The 22,544-nt window shown below is 42.9% G+C and overlaps 1 protein-coding gene across 2 annotated transcripts in view; it reads right to left on the bottom strand.

The window, feature by feature from the left end:
- Positions 1-15,089: 15,089 nt before the first annotated feature.
- CRACDL (CRACD like) overlaps positions 15,090-22,544 on the bottom strand; it is a 71,468-nt gene continuing 64,013 nt past the window's right edge. For both annotated transcript variants that reach the window (XM_054973491.1, XM_054973490.1), the window contains exons 9-11: positions 21,692-21,885; positions 18,396-18,543; positions 15,090-16,405 (exon numbers count right to left, since the gene is read on the bottom strand). In XM_054973491.1, coding sequence (XP_054829466.1) covers positions 16,263-16,405; positions 18,396-18,543; positions 21,692-21,885 — 485 coding nt within the window. In that variant the 3' untranslated portion in view covers positions 15,090-16,262. The remainder of the gene's footprint in view (positions 16,406-18,395; positions 18,544-21,691; positions 21,886-22,544) is intronic.

The following is a 22,544-nucleotide window of genomic DNA, read 5'->3' as shown; positions in this document are numbered from 1 at the left end:
GGATGATCTATGATGTGAACTGAACAAAGGCCATGCACCCATGTTGGTTCTGCTGGACAGCTCAGCAGTTTTCAGTACCATCAACCAGGCTATCTTCCTGGAATGGCTAGCAGTGATGGGACTTGGAAATATAGTGTTATGGCAGTTTCAGTCTTTCGTAAAAAGCAGATTCTAGAAGGTGGTGTTGAGAGGCTTCTGCTTCTTGCCATGGATGTCAAACCTGCAAGGTTCTATATTGTCTCATCTGCCTTTTAATATCTACCTGAAACCACAGTGGTGTTGCGATAGGTGACTCAGCATGCCTTATGCAGTGGGGGTTCCTCCATTCTCTCTGTGTATTACTCTCTTGATTTGTTTGCCTAAAGTGGGAACATCTTCTGATTCCTCCTCTGTGTTTCTTTTGAGAGAGAGTCTTTTCTTGCCTCATGGCCTTCCAAAGAGAAATATGTATTTTTCAGAGCTTCTGCCATGAACGCCTCATCCACACACCCGCATGCTACCTTGATGCTGCACTAAGTGGCCTTGGTATAGGGCAAGTAATGCATTAGGCTAGGACTCTTTCTCCTGCTAGATATTGCTGTGAATGCAATCTACCTCAATAAACTGTAAGTCCTATCTTTTCTATAATATAATTGCCTGAGAATTAATTACTGCACATTGGGGGGAAACACTTCTGACTGGATAACTATGCTACTAAATGAAATATAACTGTATCTAATAGCTGGGAAGTTTCCTGGATAGTTGGGTTACACTGTCACTTGTAAACAGATTTTTAGAATTCTATCTTTAGAAGGGTCTGCATTGGTAAAACAACCAATCTATCTTCTGTGCCTTTTCTCTGACATTGATGGGGGCTTTTCTGAGTGAACATAAGTAGATTATTATTCCACTATTTTCTTCTTTAAGTCTTGTGAAGAAGCCACTTGACTAGAGAACAGATAAGATTTACCAGTCCAACCACTGCTTGGAACAACACCTGAGGCAAGGAGCAGAAATTTGCACTCTCGCAATAAGAGCCTTTCATTTGTACCCCTTATATCAAAATCAAATTTAAGAGCACATAAATGAACTCCCACTGCGAACAGTGATGTTTTCAGAAAATCCATACTGGGAGATGCTCCCTTAGTCCTTCTGAAATGAAGAGAGAGAAAATAACACATGCCCAACCTATCGTCAGTTATTTCATGCTCAGTTAAATTCTATACCTAAAAAATCACCAGGTAAAGTATGGAGTCAAGGAAACTCTTTAAAAAGCAGGAGCTTCTTTCAAAATCAACTAGAGGCAGTATTCATCTTGAAAAGAACTGCCTCAAGCACAGAGTGCCCTCTTTTCTAGATTCCCCAGTAGAATGTGCTCACTTGCAGAACCCGAATTTAAGGAAACTCACATTTTCACCTGAGGCAGCCTAACAGCAGCAAAATAAGCATAGAAAACATGCCTAAGGCAAAGGAGCTTTAAGCTCTAAGGATATGCCATCCAGAGTCAGAAGTGCATTGTTAGCCACATTTATGCACTAATCCTACTAATGGGAAGCATTCCCTATGAGTCTGTGCTTGGCAAGAAATTGGTACTGAAACCTGAATTTAACCAATTCCTTATAGCCTTGCTCTTGTTGTTTTCTGTTACGCCAGTTGGTTGGACCAGAACCAACAGGTTAAAATTAAGTCAAAAGAGGTTTTGGCTAAACATAGGAAGGACTTCCTGGAGCAGTTCCTCAGTGGAACAGACTTCCTCAGGAAGTGGCAGGCTCCCCTTCTTTGGAAGTTTTAAAGCATAGATGGCTACCTGTCTGTAGGGTTGCCAGATGGGGTCCATAATTATACCAGACTCCAGGGAGGGGGGGCAGCACTCATTTTTTTTTAAGCATACATGTGCAGTGTGATTGTGTTCCCTCCCCTGGCACAATGACATCACTACTGGAACTGATGTCATCATGCTGATTCACTTCCAGGTGCCTGGGCTGGTTGGCCACTCCTGGACAGCACAACTGGAGGAGGCCAGACAGGTGGCCAGGCTGGTTGGCCATTTCTTCTGATGCCATGCAGCAGCATCAGGCTGGCTAAGTGTGCAGGCTGGGCAATGGAGCTGCCAGGGGGAGGAGGTCAGGTGTCTGGTATTTTGGGGGAACATTTCCCCTGGACAGTCTTTCCAGGTACCAGACTGTCCCAGTGAAAACTGGACACTAGCAACCCAGCAATGCTGATCCTATGACTCAGTATAAATTTAGACACATTGTGAGAGGCAGGGCAGGAAGGGATGACATGGTGCTAGGCCTTTGTGGCCCTTCCTTACATGCCCAGGGTAATGCCAATTACCAGTTTGGGATCAGGAAGGATCAGGGTCAGATTGGTCAGGGAACCTGGAGGATTTTGGCCTTCCTCTAGGCATTGAGCAGGGATCACCGGAGGAGTAGGAAAGGTAGCTGTGAATTTCCTGCCTTGTGCAGGGGTGTTGACTAGATGACCCTTAGAATCACTTCCAGCTCTTATGCGTCTCTGTTTTTTATTCCAATGTCTCATTGCCAGTGATTCCAAATGGCATACCAGTTAATGTGATTTTACTGACTAGTATTGATAGGATGCACTTTCCCAATGGGTACATCCCAGAAGCAGTACCACAAGGGGTGTGTACAGAAATATTTTTAAAAGAGATCAGTGATCCCAATTAGAGATGGGCACGATCCACATTACGATCCCAAAAAACCCACGATAATGGCGATCGTGCGATCGTGACTCAGTGGTTCGTGATCTGCCACGGCCAATGATCCAGCAATCGGGAGGGGGCTGGATCGGGGCTGGATCGTGCTCGGATCGGTAAACCAGACACTCAGGCGCCAGTAATCTATTCCTGGGGAAACGGAGCCAGGGGAATGCCTGAGCTGTGTTTCCCCTCCTTCTGTCGCCCTGGAAACCCAAATGGAAGCCCAGCTTTCCTTGATCAGCAGGGCTTCCTTCCAACCACGGAGCAGCAAAGCAGTCACCAGTTGGGAGAAGACAGCCAGGGGAGGGAGGGGGAAGGGGGTGTTCTGTAGCCATGGGCACTCCAATCTCATCCCTGCAAACCCTGATAGGCAGCTCTGACGGCCAAACACAGACGGCCAAACACAAACACAGATGCCGCCACCCACTGTTCTTTTCTTGCCAGCGCGCTCCTTTCTGGCCTGGCGGGTGGGCACATGGGGGGTGCCGCCGGCGAGTGGCCAGACCCCCTGCCCCATGAGGGGAGGCAGCTCGTCGCCGTCTCCCTGTGCCCACTGGGCCCGGTGGCCGCCGCCAACACTCACCTTCCCACATAGCTGGGAATAGCAGCGCGCCCCGCTTTGGCCTCCACGATCCACGATCCATGGATTGGGAACGGGAGATGATCAGTGTGGATCGTTTAGTTGGGATCGTCACTGGCGCCGATCCATGATCAGCTGGATCGGCAATTTTTTTTTGGATCATGCCCATCTCTAATCCCAATAGCTCCACAGCACATGCACCAGAAGTACCTGTGAAGCTGCATTCCATTTATTCTCCGTCCTCATCAGTGAATCAAGTGCTGCACCAATATGCTTCTCCCACTCCATATGGTATATGCATTAGGGCTTAGATGGACAATTCTTTCTTTTGAATCCTCATGGGGTGTACATGTATATGTACTCCATGACTTGCTTACCTATATCTACCTCTGTATATTCCTGTTAGTATTTTTAGCAACAGTTTGTACATTCATAGGAAAATACATGCCAAATCCAGTGGAACATGAGATAAAGCCCACTTTAAAGTTTTACTGTGTTAGTGACGGCTGGAGAAAATATTACTTTACCACTATGACTGTTATCTGCTCAGTGCTGTAGTGATATCATTTTGGGTCGTAAGGGCCCCATTGAACACTGGTCCACATAACAAGTCAACAGCACATTTGCAGATAAAATTTCTTGTATTTGATCTGACAAATTTCAGGACAGATGGATTTTGTTGAAGTTCCTGCTTGTCATAGACATTTGGATACTTTTTGGCCTGTATTGCCTGAGGATCCTTGGAGTAGTTAAGGCCATCACATGTTGTCACATAACCTTGTTTATTGTAGTTAATCTGCCAGAGAAGACACGTCTTCACTGATTGGACATACAATTCATACTTTCTTAACAAGAGAAGTCCTTGCCTTAAAAACTGAAAGAAGCTCTAATAAAACCACCCCTTTAAATGTCATAATTAGACCAACTGGACTGCCAATAGCTTTTCTCCAACTTCATACCTGCCCTTTGGGGGTAAAGTAGTCATGTGAATAGTTGCCTTACAACACCTGAGCCTTTTTGTTTTGTTTTAGATGAAGCTGATTATCTGTACCCTTTTTAGTCTGGCTTTTGGCAGACATAAACTACCTTGGCTGACCTGTTAGGTAGGTGAGCTTTGCAGTGTGATAGACAGAAGGAATATATTTTTGTTAGTTCCTCGGAATCTCTAGCAGTTTTTGATATAGTTCATTATGGAATCTTTCTGAATTGTCCTTTAGGAATGGACTTGGAGGGATCTGCTCATTCCTGACAGACACGTTTCAGAGGATGCTATTTGGATGTGTTCCATCTTATCTTCATGTTTTTTGTACATGAAACTGCTGGGGGAGCATATCTGGAAATCTGGTGTGATGCAATCAGGTGTTAAGTGCATCTGAGAGTGTTGTGCCTTTAGGTTAAGGTTGTTTGGACTTCTTCAGCTTTTGTAGATGGGGAGGGGCTGAAGGGACCAAGTTCAGTGTTGTGTTGACTGTGTTCCAAGGCAATAAACTTTGTTATTGATTAAAATCTCTTGAACCCTCATGTCTTACTGCTATCAGATCTAGCATTAGGAGCACACAGCTGCTAAACAGAGTACACAGTTGGTTAAGTAGGTGTGTCTGGGAAAAATATGACACACATGGTTAGATAACATCCAAATTAGATGACGCTAATGTGAACGCTACTTGTGAAACTGCAAAAAATTCAATTGGTCCAAAATACAAATTATCACAAAGCACATTATGTAATAGATGTATGACTGGATCTCTTAGCGTTCTTACATTTTATTATTTATTTTCAGGTATGTATTGCTACAGCTTAAAATATCTGTATGTTATACAGTTCTAGGAAGGGACTTTGACAGATGTACTTTCCATGTTTATTTATTTAGAAGAATTCTATATCACCTCTTTAGGGTCCTGTTTGAGGGGGCTTACAATTAAAACAATGTCACAATACAAAAACAAGCCATTGGACCTAAACAGCATAAACACTAGCCATAGTGTTTTTTACCCAGTATGAGAGTAAAAAGATGTTTCTTGGTCTGGTATCTAAAAGAAAGCAAAGTAGGCACCAGACCTACTCCAAAGGAGAGGGTGATCCAAAGGCAAGTTGCCACCACAGAAAATGCACCATCTCTAGATGCCACTACCTCTTCTCTGAAGGCGGGGCGCAGAGAGCTGGGCTTAAGAGGCAGATTTTAATTGATGGCCTGGATTGTACAGGAGGAAACAGTCTTTCAGGTCCCTTGGCCCTGAGGAGTTTAGGGTCTTAAAGGTAAGAACCCGCACTTTGAATTCTGCCCAGAAATAGATGGGTAACCAGTACTTTTTAGTGTTTTTAAATTTTGAAATTGTCTTTGAATTAAGTTATTTTGTAGCCTGGGGTTTTTAAAGAAGTGTCAGATAACACTTTTTAAATTTTAAAAAATTTACTTCATTTATAGCCTGCCTTTCTCCCCAGTGGGGACCCAAAGAAGCTGACATCATTAGATTGGGCTCTCCCATTTTATTTTCACAACAACCCTGTAAAATATGTTAGGCTCAGAGGGTAGGACTGGCTCAATGTCTCCCAGTGAGTTTCTATGCCAGAGTAGGAATTTGAACCTGGGCTTCCCAGATCCTAATTCAACACTCTATCCACTACACCATGCTGGTTTGCTTTGTAATGTGCTGGTTTGTAGTGTTGGCTTACTGGAATATCAGTATAATTATTTGTATTGCACTTAAAATAAGCTAAGTGCTGCACAGAAAAGTAAAATATACCTAAACTAGCAACAAAGCTCGTTGTGGGGAAAAAATACAACGGGCTTTAGAAAGGGGAGGGCAGGCAGGCAGGCATTCGCTCCTCCTCCGTCACTGATTCCAGCTGGTGAAGGAGGGGGGTGGGCATTGTCATCTGCTTCACGCCTGATCTGCCTGATCTCGGCCAAGAAAAGGGGTGGTGGGCTTTGCTACCTGCTCCATGCCTGATACATGCCAGGTAAAGGGGGGGCATTGCCTCCTGTTCTGCACCTGACTACGGCTTGCATTGTCACCTGCTCTGAACCTGATCCCAGCTGGGTGAAGCAGGGTGGGCATTGCCACCTGCTCCATGCTGGGTGAAGGGAGGAACAGGCATTGCCTCTTGCTCCGTGCCTGATCCTGACAGGTGAAGGTGGGTAGCGGGCTTTACTACCTGTTCTGCTCCTGATCCCATCTGGGTGAAGGGGGTGCAGGCATTGACACCTGCTCTACTCCTGATTCCAGCGGGTTGAAGGGGGAGCAGGCATCGCTGCATGCTTGGCTCCTGACTCCAGCAGGGTGAAGACAGGGTGGGCATTGCCGCCTGCTCAGTGGCTTAATCAGGTAGGTTGAAGAAGGCAGGCATTGCCACCTTCTCTGCTCCTTATTCTGGCTGGGTGAAGGGAAGAAGGGCATTGCCTCCTGCTCTGTGCCTGATCCCAGCCACATGAAGGCACAAGGTGGGCATTGCCACCTGCTCCACTCCTGATCCCAAATGGGTGATGGCGGGGGGGTGGGCATTGCCACCTGCTCTGCCACTAATAAAAGCTGGGTTAAGGCAGGGGAGGGCATTGCCACTTGCCCCACTCCTGATACCAGTTGGTTTAAGATGTGAGATGGGCATTGCCACCTCCTCCGCTCCTAATGCCAGCTGGATTAAGGTGGGGAGCATTGTCACCTGCTCCACTCCTGATACTAGTTGGGTGAAGGAGGTGGGTATTGTCATGTGCTCTGCTTCTGATCCCAGCTGGGTGAAGGGGGGTGGGCACTGCCAAGTGCTCCACTCCTAATACCAACTGAGTTAAGGTTGGGGGTGGCATTGCCACCTGCTCTGCTCCTAGTAACAGCTGTGTTAAGGTGGGAGGGGAAATTCCACCTGCTCCACTCCTAATACCACTTGGGTTAAGGTGGGGTGGGCATTGCCACCTGCTCCATTTCTGATCCCAGCTGGGTGAAGGTGGGGGTATTGTCACCTGCTATGCTCCTGATCCCAGCTGGGTTAAGGTGGGGGGTGGGCATTGCCACCTGCTCTGCTCCTAATTCCTGATGTGTTAAGGCAGTGGGTGGGCAAAGCCACCCGCTCTGCTTCTGATCCCAGCTGGGTGAAGGGGGGTTGGGCATTGCTAAGTGCTCTGCTCCTAGTAGCAGCTGGGTTAAGGTCGGAGGTGGCATTACCACCTGCTCCACTCCTAATTCCAGCTGGGTTAAGGCATGCGGTGGGCATTGCCATCTGTTCCGCTCCTAATACCATCTGGGTTAAAGTGAGAGATGGGCATTGCCATCTGCTCTGCTCCTGATATCAACTGGTTCAAAGGGGGCAGGCATTGCCACCAGCTCTGTTGCTGATACCAGCTGGGTTAAGGCGGGGATTAGGCATTGCCACCTGCTCTGCTCCTAATGCCAACCGGGTTAAGGTGGGGTGGGTGGGCATTGCCACCTACTCCACTCTTAATACCAGCTGGTTTAAGGCAGGGGTGTAGGCATTGCCACCTTCTCTGCTCCTAATATCAGCTTTGTTAAGGGAGGGGTGTGGGCATTGCCACCTTTTCTGCTCCTAATACCAGCTGGGTGAATGTAGGGGGTGGGCATTGCCACCTTCTCCACTCCTAATACCAGCTGGGTGAATGTAGGGGGTGGGCATTGCCACCTTCTCCACTCCTAATATCAGCTGGGTGAAGGCAGGAGGTTGGCATTGCCAGCTACTCCCATCCTGCTTCTGGCCTGGGCTTCCCACCATGGCACGTTTTCTGGAGGGACATGGTGCCTTGCCTAGGTTTCCCTCCATGGCAGCACCAGGATATAAAGTGAGTTGTCTGAAATACGCTTACTCAATTGTATAGTAAGATATGCCTAAATATACTGACTTGGATCCTAACCTCCTCTTACTCTTGTAAAAGGTACTTCTGCCTGCAGAAGAGAAGTGATGTTCAGTGATTCCCCCTCCCATCGCAGACATCAGTTTGGCCCTTGTTGTCCCTAGGGGTCTACTGATTCTTGGAAGGACAGCAGGCTACATCAGGACAGGGAATTTCCTCTTCATTTAGTGCAGTTCTTCTCACACCAGATAGGATCAATTCCAGCGAGAATGAGGAGTAGGGTGGCTGGAAACTTCCTCCACAAAGACGCCATGTTCGGGCTTGCCTAAGAGTAGTACAGGGAAATCAATGGGATCTCCTTTGATCACCACTACTATTCCCGTCAATGCTGGATATCATTACTCAATTACAATTCTCCCTTCAGTGAACAAATCTTAAAAAATAATAGTAATGAAGAGGCTTGGGGCACTTCAACTGCTATTTTTGGAAGTATAATTTCTACTTTCACTCCTTCCCTCAATTTTGAATACTGACACATCACTGTAGGTAAGACCTAAAACAACAAATCAGTGTATAGCCTTCACAGTTCAGTATATTCAAAGAATCCATAAACGTTCTACAGGGCAACACTGTGGTCACTACTTTACTGAAAGGTTTGTCAGAGATTCACCTCTTAACTAGAGATGGGCACAAACCTAAATATGAACCAAAAAACCCCACGAACCAGCCCGGTTTGTGGTTTGCAAACGAGGGTTCATGGAAGCTCGTTTCTACAAACTTCCATGAACTGGACTACTGGTTCGTTCGGTTTGTATTAAAGGGCCAGTTTAAATGGCCATTTAGCAGCATGCAGGGCAGTGGAGGAAGCCGAAAACGGCCTTTCCGCCCCTCTAATGGCAGCCATGGCTGCCATTGGAGGGGCAGCAGGGGCCTTTTCCTCCTCCTCCACTGCCCTGCAGGCATGCAGGACAGCGGAGAATGCCGAAAAAGTCCTCTGCTGCGGGGGCCTGCAGGGCAACGAAGAATGTCTCCACCACCCCAGCATCAGAGGGAAGGTAAGTGGGGGGCTGGGGCTTGGGAGGGGTGAGGGGCTGGGGGTGGGGGTGGGGTTTGGGGAGTTTCAAGGGCCCTGCTGCTTGCAAGCGGCAGGTCCCTTTAAACTATCAGCTGGCAGGTGGCAGGGGGGATTCCCCTGCCTGCCTAGCTGATAGTTTAAAGGGTCCTGCCCCTTGCAAGCGGCAGGAAAGGGCCCTTAAACAATTAAATGCCCCTTTCCCTGCTGGAAAGGGGCATTTAACCCCACGAACCACGAACCATGAACTGATTCGTAACTGGGCCCAGTTCCGTGCCAGTTCGTGGTTCCTGGTTTGTGGAAACCCCACGAACCCCATTGTTCATTTTATTTCTGGTTCATTCCCATGTCTACTCTTAACTTTTGATAGGTTCATATCTCAGGACACAAGCACACAAACTTACTGGCCAAAGGCACTTGGAGCAAACAGAGAGACACTACAGCCATCCTGAGGGGCATCCAAATCAAGATCTTTTCTCACGATACGTTGTTTTGGTAATTTGGAGAATTTTGAAAGAGAAAAATAGCTCCTGCATTTTCTTTCAATTCTCATTTGTGAATATAGTTACTGAAGTTCACTCATTTTGAAATACAGAGTGGGCATGATACGACTAATGATAAATATCTGTAATTCAGATGATTTCTCAAATTGTTAACACACATTCTCCAGTTAACAGCTATCATAGGTTTCAGCAGCCCATCTAGACATTTATAATTAGAATTCTCAACATGCAGTATATTAACATATGACAGAAATTATCTACCAGAAAAACAAATGACTTACATAAAGACAAAAAAAACCCAACATGGAATCCCATTTTCTAATAATAAAAGCAGAAGAAGTCTATCTATAACCAAGAATATAGAAAGTGCAATGCTAAATGAAGATGTCTACTTTCCATATTTGCTTTGCCATGAATAAATTTTCCATAGATCCTTACTGAATCACTGCTTCTTTGAGTCCTTGTTCCTGAGAAGAGGAAATAGACTAACATTTTCCTGGATGACCTCCACTTAAGCTCTTTTCAGCAACTCACAGGTAGGTGTTCTGGGAATTGAGCCAACGTACACAGGGAACTGGAAAATTTAAGTAAAACAGACACAGAAAGGTACTGCAGCAAAGAAGCTTATGTAAGGGGTTTCAGAAAACACATACATTTTTCTACTTATGTATTGGAAAATGGCATAAAATGAAATATTTATTTAAAGTATTCAAGGTGCATTTATAAATCTGAAAGCAAGAAAATTTTCATACCGTAGAATCTCACTAAATATGTTCCTATCAGGGATTCACAGAAACAATCAACATACAATGTAAAAGAGGCTTTTGTACTTTTTAGGCTACAGTTGTATGCTTGCTTAACATGGGAGCGAGTTCTGTGGAACACAATGGAATTATTTCTGAGTGAATATGCAGAAGAGCAAGCTGTATACCTGTCTTATTTGGTAGACTTAAAAGTCTTCATACTTGTTACATATGTTTGATAGTTGCTTTGATCTGAAAGATGCAAAATTTTAATGAACCTTTTTTTCCTGTCTGCAGGAGTCTAGTAAAGCTAAGGTTGATTGCAAGCATAAACGTATATGGTTACCTATTGCTGAGAGTCCTGTTCTACCCCAGTTCAACCTTGATTAAATTGTGTGTGTTTTGGGGGGGGGGGGCTACACAGAAATGCCTAAGCCCAGCATCTGTCTCTTGTAGAACTTGATTTGCTCTTTGTTGGAGTGCTATCTTCTGTTAAGGGATGAGACCTATTGCTCAAAACACAATTAGATGTTTAAAAAACCCATTTTCAGACTATTGCACTAATCAGCGTTTCGTGGGCCATGAATGTCTCAAAATGTTAAAGGTTTATAACTATTTTAGAGTACATTCATGTCTCATTTGATGCCAGAGAAAAAGGGAAATTTACCTCAGGTAAACTGGTGGTGTTTAATTACATGTGTATACAAACTTCTGAAAATCTAGGTACATGACAATCCCTCAGGAGACAATTCCACAGTTATGGCCCCCTTACTGAAAAGGCCCTGTTGTTTATAGCCATACCATAGCTGGTAAAGGTAAATGGACAAAGGCACCCCACATTTATCTGAGTTGTCAGGCAAGTTTTTATAGAAGGCAGCCCTTAAAAACATTTGGACTCCAGACCATATACGGCTTTAAAAATCAACATCTGTTTGGAAGTAAAATGACAGTCAGTACACAGTCATAAGATCACCAAAGCTGTAGACTCTTTACATCTAGTTTCCTCAAAGATTCTGCACTACCTTCCATTTCCGGAGCTGCTTGTCATACGTACAGCATGATGTAATAGTTGATCTGTGATGTCAGCAAGCAGGAATGACAGTGGTCTGGTCCATGTTCTTCAAAGGTAGTCCTCCCCACAGATGTCACCTGGGCATCCAGGAGCAAACATGGGTCACAGGATACCCCCAGCTGTAAACATATCCATTAGAGAGAGTATCCCTCCTAGGCCTGGCAAACCCACCATCCCCACAGCCAACCAATACCATTTCCATCTCGAGTCAGCCTCCACTTGTGTGCATACATAACTAAATGCAAGACAGAAAGCTAGTGTGAAATCTAATGTACAGCTTAACTAATATAGATTTTATATGCACACAGGCACAGGTAAAAGGGGGAAAAGTTTTTAACAATGATATAATAATACTAACTGGTTTCACTAGAATTTAAGCCCATTTAATATCTATGGTAAGGTAAACGTCACATCATGATATTTTCTAGGCAGACTTTTGTTACGGGGTGGTTTGCCATTGTCTTCCCCAGTCATCTACACTTTACCCCCAGGAAACTGAGTAGTCATTTTACTGACCTCGGAAGGATGGAAGGCTGAGTCAACCTTGAGCAGGTTACTTGAATTTGGCTTCCGCCAGGATCGAACTCAGGTCATGAGCAGAGCTTGGGCTGCAGTACTGCAGCTTACCACTCTGCACCACGGGGCTCCTTAATATCTATGGATGGTGCCTAATATGTGTTAACCTAACATCGTATAGTAAGTAATGTCCAAACAAGATATTTTGAACTCTTGAGTTTATTACAATTCTCTATACAACATTAAAAATAATTTAGTGGAGACTAAAAACAGGCTGCAGTCTTAAACACACTTGCCAGGAAGTAAATTCCATTGAACTTCATAGGATTTATTTCCAAGTAAGCATGTTAGAAATATTTCAGCATGTTAAAGAAATGCAAGTGAGGAGGAGGTAGATAACATTACAGTAAGCAAAACTGGAAATGAATGATGCACGTCTCAAAACAGATAAAGTGTTTAAAATCTTTCTAAAAACATAAATATAATTAAAATGTAAATAATATGAGTTATTTAAAATCAGAAATGTTGCCAGTCCAAAATTGGTCTCGCATTTTAATCCATTTGCAGAAGGGGTAATACATAAACTGGCATTTTTATTAGACATAAAGGAAAAATATAATCCCTCCTGCTCTTCACTTCCATTATTTTTGTTATAATTTATCAAGCAGTTGGTTGTTTTATTGTACATAGCCCACCGCTAACCAGTGCTTTGCATTTCTTTCTGTAAACCAAATGAAGTACACTGAAGTGGTTGTTGCAGTTGCTGGACAATAAATCAAAGCACTGTATTGCTTTTGAACATGAAAAGTACAATTCAATTACAAGGCAGCTGAAATGCCTTAGAAGCTCTTACGCTGCAGCAAGTGTAAAATGGACACTATTTTCCCCAGTCTCAACTGTGCATTTGTACATTTGCGGGTCTGGTTTGCCAAACTTAAACATCTGGTTGACGCAACCTCCAGAAGGCGAAATAGTTTTGTACCAATTTTGTTCTAAGTTTGAGATGAAGCCCAGTATTTGTTAACTATAAACAAGTCTGTGAATAACTGAATATGTGCTTCATTTGCGGGAAGTCTGTCCGGTATTTGCAGCCAAGTGTTTCAAATAAAGTGCTTCTGGTGATTTTTCCAGAATATGTTTTTGGATAATACTCTACTAGAACTTTCTTCAGTTGCATATAATAAAAGCTGTGTTGCTGAAAATCATCAGAATCACACACTTGAGGTGTGCCTTTCTCTATAGGTACTCCGTGCTGAAATCAGACATGGTCAATGTACAAGCACACCCGTCTGAAGAGGGGAATCATTTTAGAGTTATGCTTCCTTCAGCTCAGGTTGACAGCAGTGCTATACAGCCAGCCTGAAATAAAACCCAAATCCTGAATATGAGATGTATTAAAATTATAGTCTATCCCAGAAGGCTTTTGGTGCATATGCACAGTGCACTTTGTCTTTCAAAGTGAGAATCTGTCCCTATAAACAAGAGATGCTTCTCAATGGACCCAGGAGGCTTTTGCATGAAAAGCATTGCAGTCTGCCACTATCTACTGCCTCTTTGCAAAAACTGCATACATCATAATTTCACACATGGAAAATTGATAAAAAGAAGTTGCAACCATAGCTTATATATATATGAGGATTCCTTCACACAGAACCTACTCTTTTAATGACTAGTTCTGCAAGATTCCTAAAGAACCACAGCTGAAAAAATGTCCAACAGTATATTTTACGCTAACACACACAGCCCAGTAGATTATCTGCCATAAGAGGGCAGAATCAAGGCTGCTTCCCCAACCAGCTTTAAATCACTGTGGATAGTAATATAAACTTGATGCTTCACTGTACTTTAAAGGTAGGCAATGTAAGATTTTCTGCGTCACCTAGCAAAGTTTCATAAGAATATTTTTTTAAAACGCTGCATTCTTTCTCCTTAATAGTGTCTACTGTTTTGCTTCTAAAAGCATCAGTACAAACACTGACAGTGCAAACCTAAACAGAATTACATCCTTCTAAGCTTGAATGGACTTAGAAGGGGGTAACTCTGTTTAGGACTATACCGCGAGTCTAGTTAAAATGCATTCATTCATAGGCTCTGGAAGCTCCAGCTGCAAGGCTAAGGAAGCAAGTACCGGCAAATGTTATTTTTAGTTTGTGCTGTGATATGTGTGAGTATGGGGATGAACTTTTTTTTATATGTGCAAAACTTAAAATTGTGCAAAATCTAGAAGGCTGTGCTTCAATATTAATGGATTTCACCAGGGTTCTCCAGTGGTAGAGGAGATTTATTATTTATTTTTTTATTTTATTTTATTTTTAACCCACCCTCCCCACAAGTGGGCTCAGGGCGAGGTACAACATTGATTAAAATACAACTTAAAATCAATCATAAAAACAGCAACAGATAAAATACTTTACCCCTTTTGGGGCAGCCAGCATGAGTGGACTCTCCATACCCCTTGTAGATGGAGAACGGTGGAAGGCTCGGCAATGATGGACTAAAATTAGCCTCCACCATATGCCTGGTGGAACATCTCCGTCTCACAGGCCTGCCTAAATGATACAAGATCCTGGCGGGCCCAAGTGTCCTCAGACAGAGTTCCACCAGGTTGGAGCCAGGACCGAAAAGGCCCTGGCCCTGGTGGAGGCCAGCTGAGCCTCCCTAGGGCCAGGGACCACCAGTAGATGTTTTCTGGTTGAACAAAGTGCTCTCTGGGGCACATACAGGGAGAGACGGTCCCTTAGGTATGCTGGTCCCAGTCTGTTTAGGGCTTTATAGGTCAAAACCAACAACTGAAGGTATGATCAGAACACAGGGCTAGAAATTGAAGCTAAATAATAATAATAATAATAACATTCGATTTATATACCGCCCTTCAGGACAACTTAATGCCCACTCAGAGTGGTTTACAAAGTATGTCATTATTATCCCCACAACAGCAATCACCCTGGGAGGTGGGTGGGGCTGAGAGAGCTCCAGAGAACTGTGACTAGCCCAAGGTCACCCAGCTGGCTTCAAGTGGAGGAGTGGGGAATCAAACCCAGCTCTCCAGATTAGAGTCCCGCGCTCTTAACCACTACACCAAACTGGCTCTCAGCCTAGTTCTTGGGCATGATTATAGATGAACTTTTCATCAACTCGGTCTCATCTTATAGACCATGGGTCTACTCAATTGCTATTTCTCACCCACAAACTACAATAGGCAGCAAAACTAAGAATGTTCATTCACATGCTCCCTCCTCCACCTCTCGCTTCATCTAGGAAGCAACAACTGCACCAGAGATCTGATTTTTTTAAATGCAGGATTTTAAATGCACAGGACCCCTGTGATATAGAGCCTTCTTGGGACTTGAACAAACATGGAATCCTCTGGTATGGGTGTTGGTTTTTACGTGTGTCAATTAAAAAACAAAAAGTGTGTTAAGGAAGTAAGAAAGGAGCCCATGCCACTTACTTTTGAAGCAGAATCGGAATGTGTGTGTTGTGCATTGTCAAGTTGCTTCCAACTTATGGCAACCTTATGAATTCACAACCTCCGAACTGACCTATCATTAACAACCTTGCTCAGATCTTGCAAAGTGGCGGCTGTAGCTTCCTTTATTGAATCAAGCCATCTCATTTTGGGTGACTGCTTTCTATCTTTCCTAGCATGGTTGTCTTTTCCAGCATCTTGTATTCTTATGATGAGAATCTGAATAGGCCTCATGAATAAAGGAAGTTTGGGGACTTATCTGGTACAATAGAATTAAATGCTCTGTAACACTGCCCACTTTTCTTCTTTCTGTATCTGTTATTCTGAGTTCTGTTTGTTTTTTATGTTACCAGAAAGGAATTATTGCTAAATTCTAATGGAACTATGTAGAGTTTTTATTATTTAATGTTTGGGTTTGAAAATGTTTATAAAATTCACTTGGACAAAAAAAAATCTGTATGAAGGATAATTTGCTAACTAGTAGAACAGTGGTTAACAAATTGTAGTAAATAGGCTAGGCATATCTGTGACAAATCTCACTGCAGAGAAAAAGAAATGCAGAAAATAAGCAACACCTCCTGAAGATGAATATTTTTCTAAAGCTTCTTCAAGGGATAAGTAGTCCTTTACATAGCTTTTTAGTGGGTTAAACAAATAAACATGTAGTCAACAATTCTTTCCCCATGTCCTTGTTTCAAAGCCTCTATGATGCTTTGTAGATTTCACTGCGATTAACTGGTTTTCATCAATTCAATTATAACAGCAAGTTATCCTAAGGAGCAACTACTACCAGTATAAAAGGCTTGCCCTATTTTATCATCTGGGGCATGTCACTCCAAGCTTGAGATTTCTTTTTGGCAAGTTCCATCCATGATGGCTGATCTGAGGAAGAATGAGTGACCTTCTTCACCAGTTTTGTATCTTCTTTTTCCAACAGCACTGAATATTGAACTGCGTGGAAAACAAAAATCATATTCCACTTTAGCATCTGAGTGCATAGCAATTAAACATGATTTCCCTCTATCATCTTACCTGTTCTGCTACCACAGTGAGCTGCCATTAGGGAACTGTGATAAACCTTTCAGAACCCTGCCCATGACAAATGTCCTATGAATAATAACTTTATATCTGCTACAAAGGCTGTTCTCTGGCATTCTGGTACTATTTTAATCAAGAACAACTTTGGTAGGAACTGCTTTACTGTTTAAGGAAACACTCAGGGCTGTTCTTGGCATGATACAGCTGTAAATCTAGATTTGCTAGCAAATCGGCACTCAGTAAGGGACAGGAGCTAATCCTAGCTCTCTCATGAGTGTGCTTATACAATGCACGCATTTACAAAACTGCTGCTCCCATTCACACTTCATATTTTTTAGCTGTACGCTTTAAAAATGTAAGGGTGTGAAGTGGCCCTCGCATTAAGGACATGTGAGACAGAAGAATAACTCGGCCCACAAAGAGCAGCATTCTTCAGACTGATCGTGCAGAAACTGCCAATACTATGAATGCATAATGCAAACTGGGAATGCTGGCTTGGATCAAATGGTGTACTGGTATGTGCAGCAGGAAGTGGCATTTCCCATTTCCACCCACTCAGAGCTGCAGCCCCCATGCCACATCAAATGCCATTCTATGAGGTCTTCTTACCCTCAAGAGTTGCCTTTCTGGGGTGCAGGGTGCAGCTGGAAAGAGATGGTATGAAAGCCACCACCTAAGAGTAGACCTCAGTTCATAGGACTGTGGGGATTTTCAACACAGGTTTTTCCCTTCAGTTCTGGCCCCATACTGCTTTGATTCCTCTGATTTCTGCACACATTTTTTTGCCCTTAGTTTGTGCTTCAGGTTTTTTGGGACCCACCCCTGGCGGGGGGATCCAGTTCTTTTGAGACTCATTTTACCCCGATCTTTTTCTGGAAGCCAATTCTGAGTTGCTTTTTTCCCTCGTGCGTAACGGGGTTTTTTGTCCCACCCACTGTCACTCACCTCTAACCCACTTTTTGATGCTTGGACCTTCATCATCATCAAACGACTCCTTCCCCCACCTTCCTTTCGCTCTCCCCTGTTTTTATTTTTAAAACATCATTTTATAGCATTATATCAGCCTGCCATTGCATATGCAGCAGAATCTCTGAATTCCAAGCTATCATTTTTTAAAAAAAGTAAGTCTGTAGCCCGTTTCGTTGTGGAGATATGTCCTTTTTCTTATATTTCTGCAAGGGAAGGGGCTAGAAACTTTTTTTTTAATGAATGCTGGGAATTGAGACAATCTGCGGCATGTCTTGTTACAATGGTAGGTTGGTATAATGCTATGAAAATGATTTTTTTTAAAAAAATTACAAAAGTCCTGGGAGCACAGGGGAGGGGGTAGTGGCTGCTTCTTGTGCCAGAAGAAGCAGCACAGTTTGAAAAAACACAGAGCTGCTGCTGCTCTGAACTCCATCCCAACAGAGGTTGGTTTGCCCTGCTGGTGCTGGCCTCTGCCTCCTAGCTCTGAGTCAGCCTGGGCAGGAATCTCTGGTTTGGACCACTGGTGAGGAAGACTTAGACATTGATAGTGGAACTGCTCAGCTTTTAGACTTCTCCATGAAAAGACTTCGCCATGTGTATATTCTTGATCTTCTTTAAAAAATGCAGTCCTTATATCAATATGTTGTAAGCATGTGCAAAAAATAAAAGGGAGGGTGCCATGACATCACCAATGATGCTACTGATGACAACAGCATCCTCACATGAAAATCCTGATTATTTAAGGCATGTGCATAACAAAAGAAACCAACTCTACAACTGTAAAAATACAAAGGAAGAGCAGATGAGTGGAGGAACCATACCCAAAATGATTCCAGTGCTTGGGGATCAACTGCTTAAAAAACCTCAGGAATATGTCAAATGTGCAGAAAAGCCGTGTATATTCTGGCACTGTATCAGTATTTTGGTTTCATACCAGAGCTATGATGTGACAGTAAGCTGACTCTTGGCAACATCTCTTGTGTATCAGACTTTGCTTCCTTTGTCTCTTCTTCAGAATGAACTGTGGATGGCATAGGCAAGAATGCGCGCTGGGTGAGGTCTGTTTGCTGCTTAATAGCTTCCTAAAAAGAGTGAGGGGAGAGAAAGCAGGGTGGTGCTATATGAAATAACTGAGCATGAAAGAATCTCAGTAAAGATTTAAAATAACATGAGAAATTCAAGCGTGAATATCAGTCTCCTTAACAGTGAAATAATCCTGTCACATGCCCACCCAGTTTGTCATTTGAGCTCCATAACATTTTAATGCTCTGTGGACTTGTTAAGATGTAATTCTGTATTAAAAATTCTGAATTATGCAACTAGAAGCTCCTGGAAATAGGTTATCATTGGGGTTACAAATTATTCAATGACTTTTGCTCCTTTTTGGCAAAGAGGACAAACTGAAGGAAAGTCTGGCACCAAAGGGCAAGTGAAACGCTTGTTTTACAGTAATACCTCCTGCTTTTCCTAGGGCAGCACACAGTTGTGTGCATCTTTGTCTCAAAGGTTTGTTTTTGAAAACAAAGAAACCAGAAAGCAGCTTTCGAACCATTTCTCAACTCAGGATCACTTCCACCTCCCAAAGTGAATATAGAACTCAAAATATGAACCTATTTTGTTCTTCCAGAACAACATTCAAATAAACGGAATGTATCAACATTGTTTGGAAGATGTGCTTATCCTCTGTAAGAGAAAGATAACATTTACACAGAAGTGAACTGCACACTGCTAACACCAGAGCAATTTGCAGTCACTCCTGAGTCACTCTTGAGTTATTTGAATGATGACTGACAGTGCCGCTGTAAGCAGAGTTACACCCTTCTAAGTCCATTGAAGTCAAGGAGGCTTAGAAAGGTGTAACTCTGTTTAGGATTACTCTGTACATTTCCTGTAAAGCTGTATCTATTCTACCCAGGACAATTCAAAGGAAATTCCACAAACTAAAAATGGAAGTTTCTCTGGATGCTGTTGTTTGGAAATTTGTTACAAAGTGAGACGAGTTGTCATTTTTTGTTATAGACATTACTAATCTGCCTAAAGCCGATTAGCCTAAAGCTTATTATGGGCTAAGGTCTGATCCAAAAGCAACATTCAGTACAGAAACAGAAACGAACCGTACAAAAAGGTACACGGTTTTTAATTAGCCCAGCTGCTGTAGTTTGTCTTCTTTTCACAATTTAAGGGCTGCATTAGTCATTATCACAATGCAATGTAGAAAGATTCATGTTATTAGGGAAGCTGTATGTAAGGAATAGACTAGGGTAACATCCCTTTAAAGCAGCACAACTGTAAGATGTAAGTCTGATTCTTTTCCATATATGATGCCCCAAATTTTAAATTACACTGGTGGCATTAAGCACCACAAAAAGATCTTTGTTTTCATCTTATTTCTCAATATCCGGACTTTTTTCCATTTGAGTTTTGGAAGCCTAACATTTTCACCCTGCCACAAGTCTTATGGGTATGTAAAAAAGTAATTCCTCCCCACCTTACAAAATAAATGGTAAAATATATGTATATATTTGATCCTACAAATATTTACTTGTGTACACTATTTGTGACCTTCTGCGTTGGAAGATTTAAACTTTAAGAAAGAGACTTCCAGAAAAAATTCACACATTCTAATAGTCAGGGAGAGTCTCTTCTATTCTGTTAACTGGAACTTTAGACACTTTTGGAATTGACACAGTGGCTGACTCCACATGACAGGGTGGGGGATTTGTCCCTGCATAGAAAGCAGGGAGCTCCACATTAAAGGGAAATGCCCACAAGATGTTATGTTTATTCCAAGCATGACTTGTGGCATTCCTGGGGCTTTCCTCTTTAACCTACATTAAAGATAAATCTGTTTTATTCTGCTTCAAAGAGGAATCTGTAGAGTGTCTGTGGGGGGATGTCCATGGGAATATTCCATCTATTACCATGCGGGGGGAGCCAGCTAAGCTCCACTTTCACGGTGGTGCAGGGCAATTCACTGTCCTACACTATTCCCCCCCTTTATCCCCTTAAAGGGCTTTCTCCCCTTTCCCTGTCAAGGCAAGCTCTGGGGAGGAGCTGGTAGGGGGAAGTAGCAAGGGAATGGGGCTGTGGAGAAGCCATTCCCACCAGCTTGTTGCTGCAGCTGTTGGAGAGGTGTATTATTGCACCTTGTGCGTACAACCTGCACTTTAATTTCCACACATGTAAATGAAAGAAAAGACACAGAGAATGAACATTTGATTTAAAAGTGTCTCCATCGCTTACACCAACTATGTTGCATGAGCAACATTCAGAAATGATGCACTAGCAATTAAAAGGCATTTGGCTCTTCCTAGCAAACATACTATTGTGATTGTACAAGTGGGAAGGAGGGAGGTATTGGCATATGGAAAAATCTGCTTTCTGTATTTTTTAACAAACAAAAACTCATGGGAGGTCTGTTTTCAAGGTGCTTGAGTGGGATGCATAGTGTGCACTCTTTCCAATTGTCTTTGAAAGGAAGAGATTGCCTTGCATTTAATAAAACTACCAGAGTACTCCTGCTAAAAAAGAGAAGTGCTTACCTTTATAAAATGAAGATGAAATACAACCCAAACAAACCTCATTAGAAAATATAACAACTGCATGGGTATAGAGGAACGGGAATTGCGTCTAATGCCTGCCATAAGAGAACTCCTGGGAGACCTGCTACCAGCTGATGTGGAATCCTGGGCCAGAAGATCAATGATCTAACATTCTATAAGGCAGCTACATATGTTTATAAGATGTAACAAATACAATCCAATAGGTGCCTGTAACTGTCAATGAACAAGACTGCATATACATGTTTGATAACTGTGCTAGCAGAGAGAAGGAATAAGTTTTGCAACAATCAAAGTGTGCATTTTGAGTAATGAATAAAGCTGGGTTATTCAGCAATGGAACTGTGATTGGGAAGGAAGATGACTATATCCCTTCCAGCCAGAATGCCATAATCTTAGCAGAAGGTAAATTGTCTGCTCTGTACACAGCTTTAGTAAGTTCACAATGAAAGCCAGTGTGTAGTGGTTCAAAATATTACTGGGTAACCTTCAACTAGTACTTATCACTTAGCTTAACATTCTTTATATTTTGTGGCTGAATTTACAGCATCAGGACAATGGTAATGTGAGATTACAAGACCTCTCAGAGAATCAATCGCAAGAGTAGGGATAAGCAAAGAAAGCCATTGCGACATCAGAAACAAATCAAACATTGATGAACGGTGATCACCTCCATTCTCTCCATCTCTCTTTTTTGCTTTTCTGCGCCTGCCTTATCATAAGCCACTGGTTTCTCTTCTCTGCTAAGCTCCTGTTCCATGATTCTCTGCTTTTGCTTTGCTATAGTAATCCAGGCTGGGATCATCTGGCTTTCCATTCCTCTGGCAGCATCCACAGCACTCACAGGAGAAGGCACACTTTTCTCTGTAGAGACAATTTGATAGGAAAGTTAGTTTTAAAGACAAACAGCAGTTCCATTTCAGAAGCATTCACCAGGGATGCACAGTGCGGTGGAGAGCTGGCCAGCAATCAGACTATTGTGATGAGAGAATATGAGTACAATGAAAGTGGCTAGAGCTGCCATGGCCTGATTACCCTGAGACTCTCATAATTGGGCAGGGCCTGGTTATGTCCTTGGAGGGGATATAGTCCTTGTGGTGAGCCCAAGAAGAGACTCTATATTTTCACTCCAAGCTAAAGGTAAACAGGATGGGGAAGATGTTAGTCACTAGTGCAGACAGCTATTTCATATGACCTCCAATCTTTTTTAAGAAGATTCAGCAGTGGGCCCATATTGAGCCCAGAATGAAAACTTGACAAAAACTTGCGACAAGGAAAAACATTAACACTATTGACCTTCACTTTGTTTTTTCATTTCTCAGATACACGCAAAAAAAAACCCCAGCTCATCTGCAACTCTGAGTTTCACTTCCTTTAGGCGTTGTGACTCATTGCAACAAGATAGCATTTCATTTGTAAACATATCTTTGTATCTTTACACCCAAAAGTTTCATGTCCGATTGTGCAGCTATAATGAATGAAATTTGACAAAAATACTTTCAAAAGGTAAGGTAAAAATGTTC

Source organism: Eublepharis macularius, chromosome 3 (genome assembly GCF_028583425.1).
Source record: "Eublepharis macularius isolate TG4126 chromosome 3, MPM_Emac_v1.0, whole genome shotgun sequence".
Taxonomy (NCBI): Eukaryota; Metazoa; Chordata; class Lepidosauria; order Squamata; family Eublepharidae; genus Eublepharis; species Eublepharis macularius.
The sequence above is the reverse complement of the archived record's forward strand: the minus strand, read 5'-3'. Positions and strand labels throughout refer to the sequence as shown.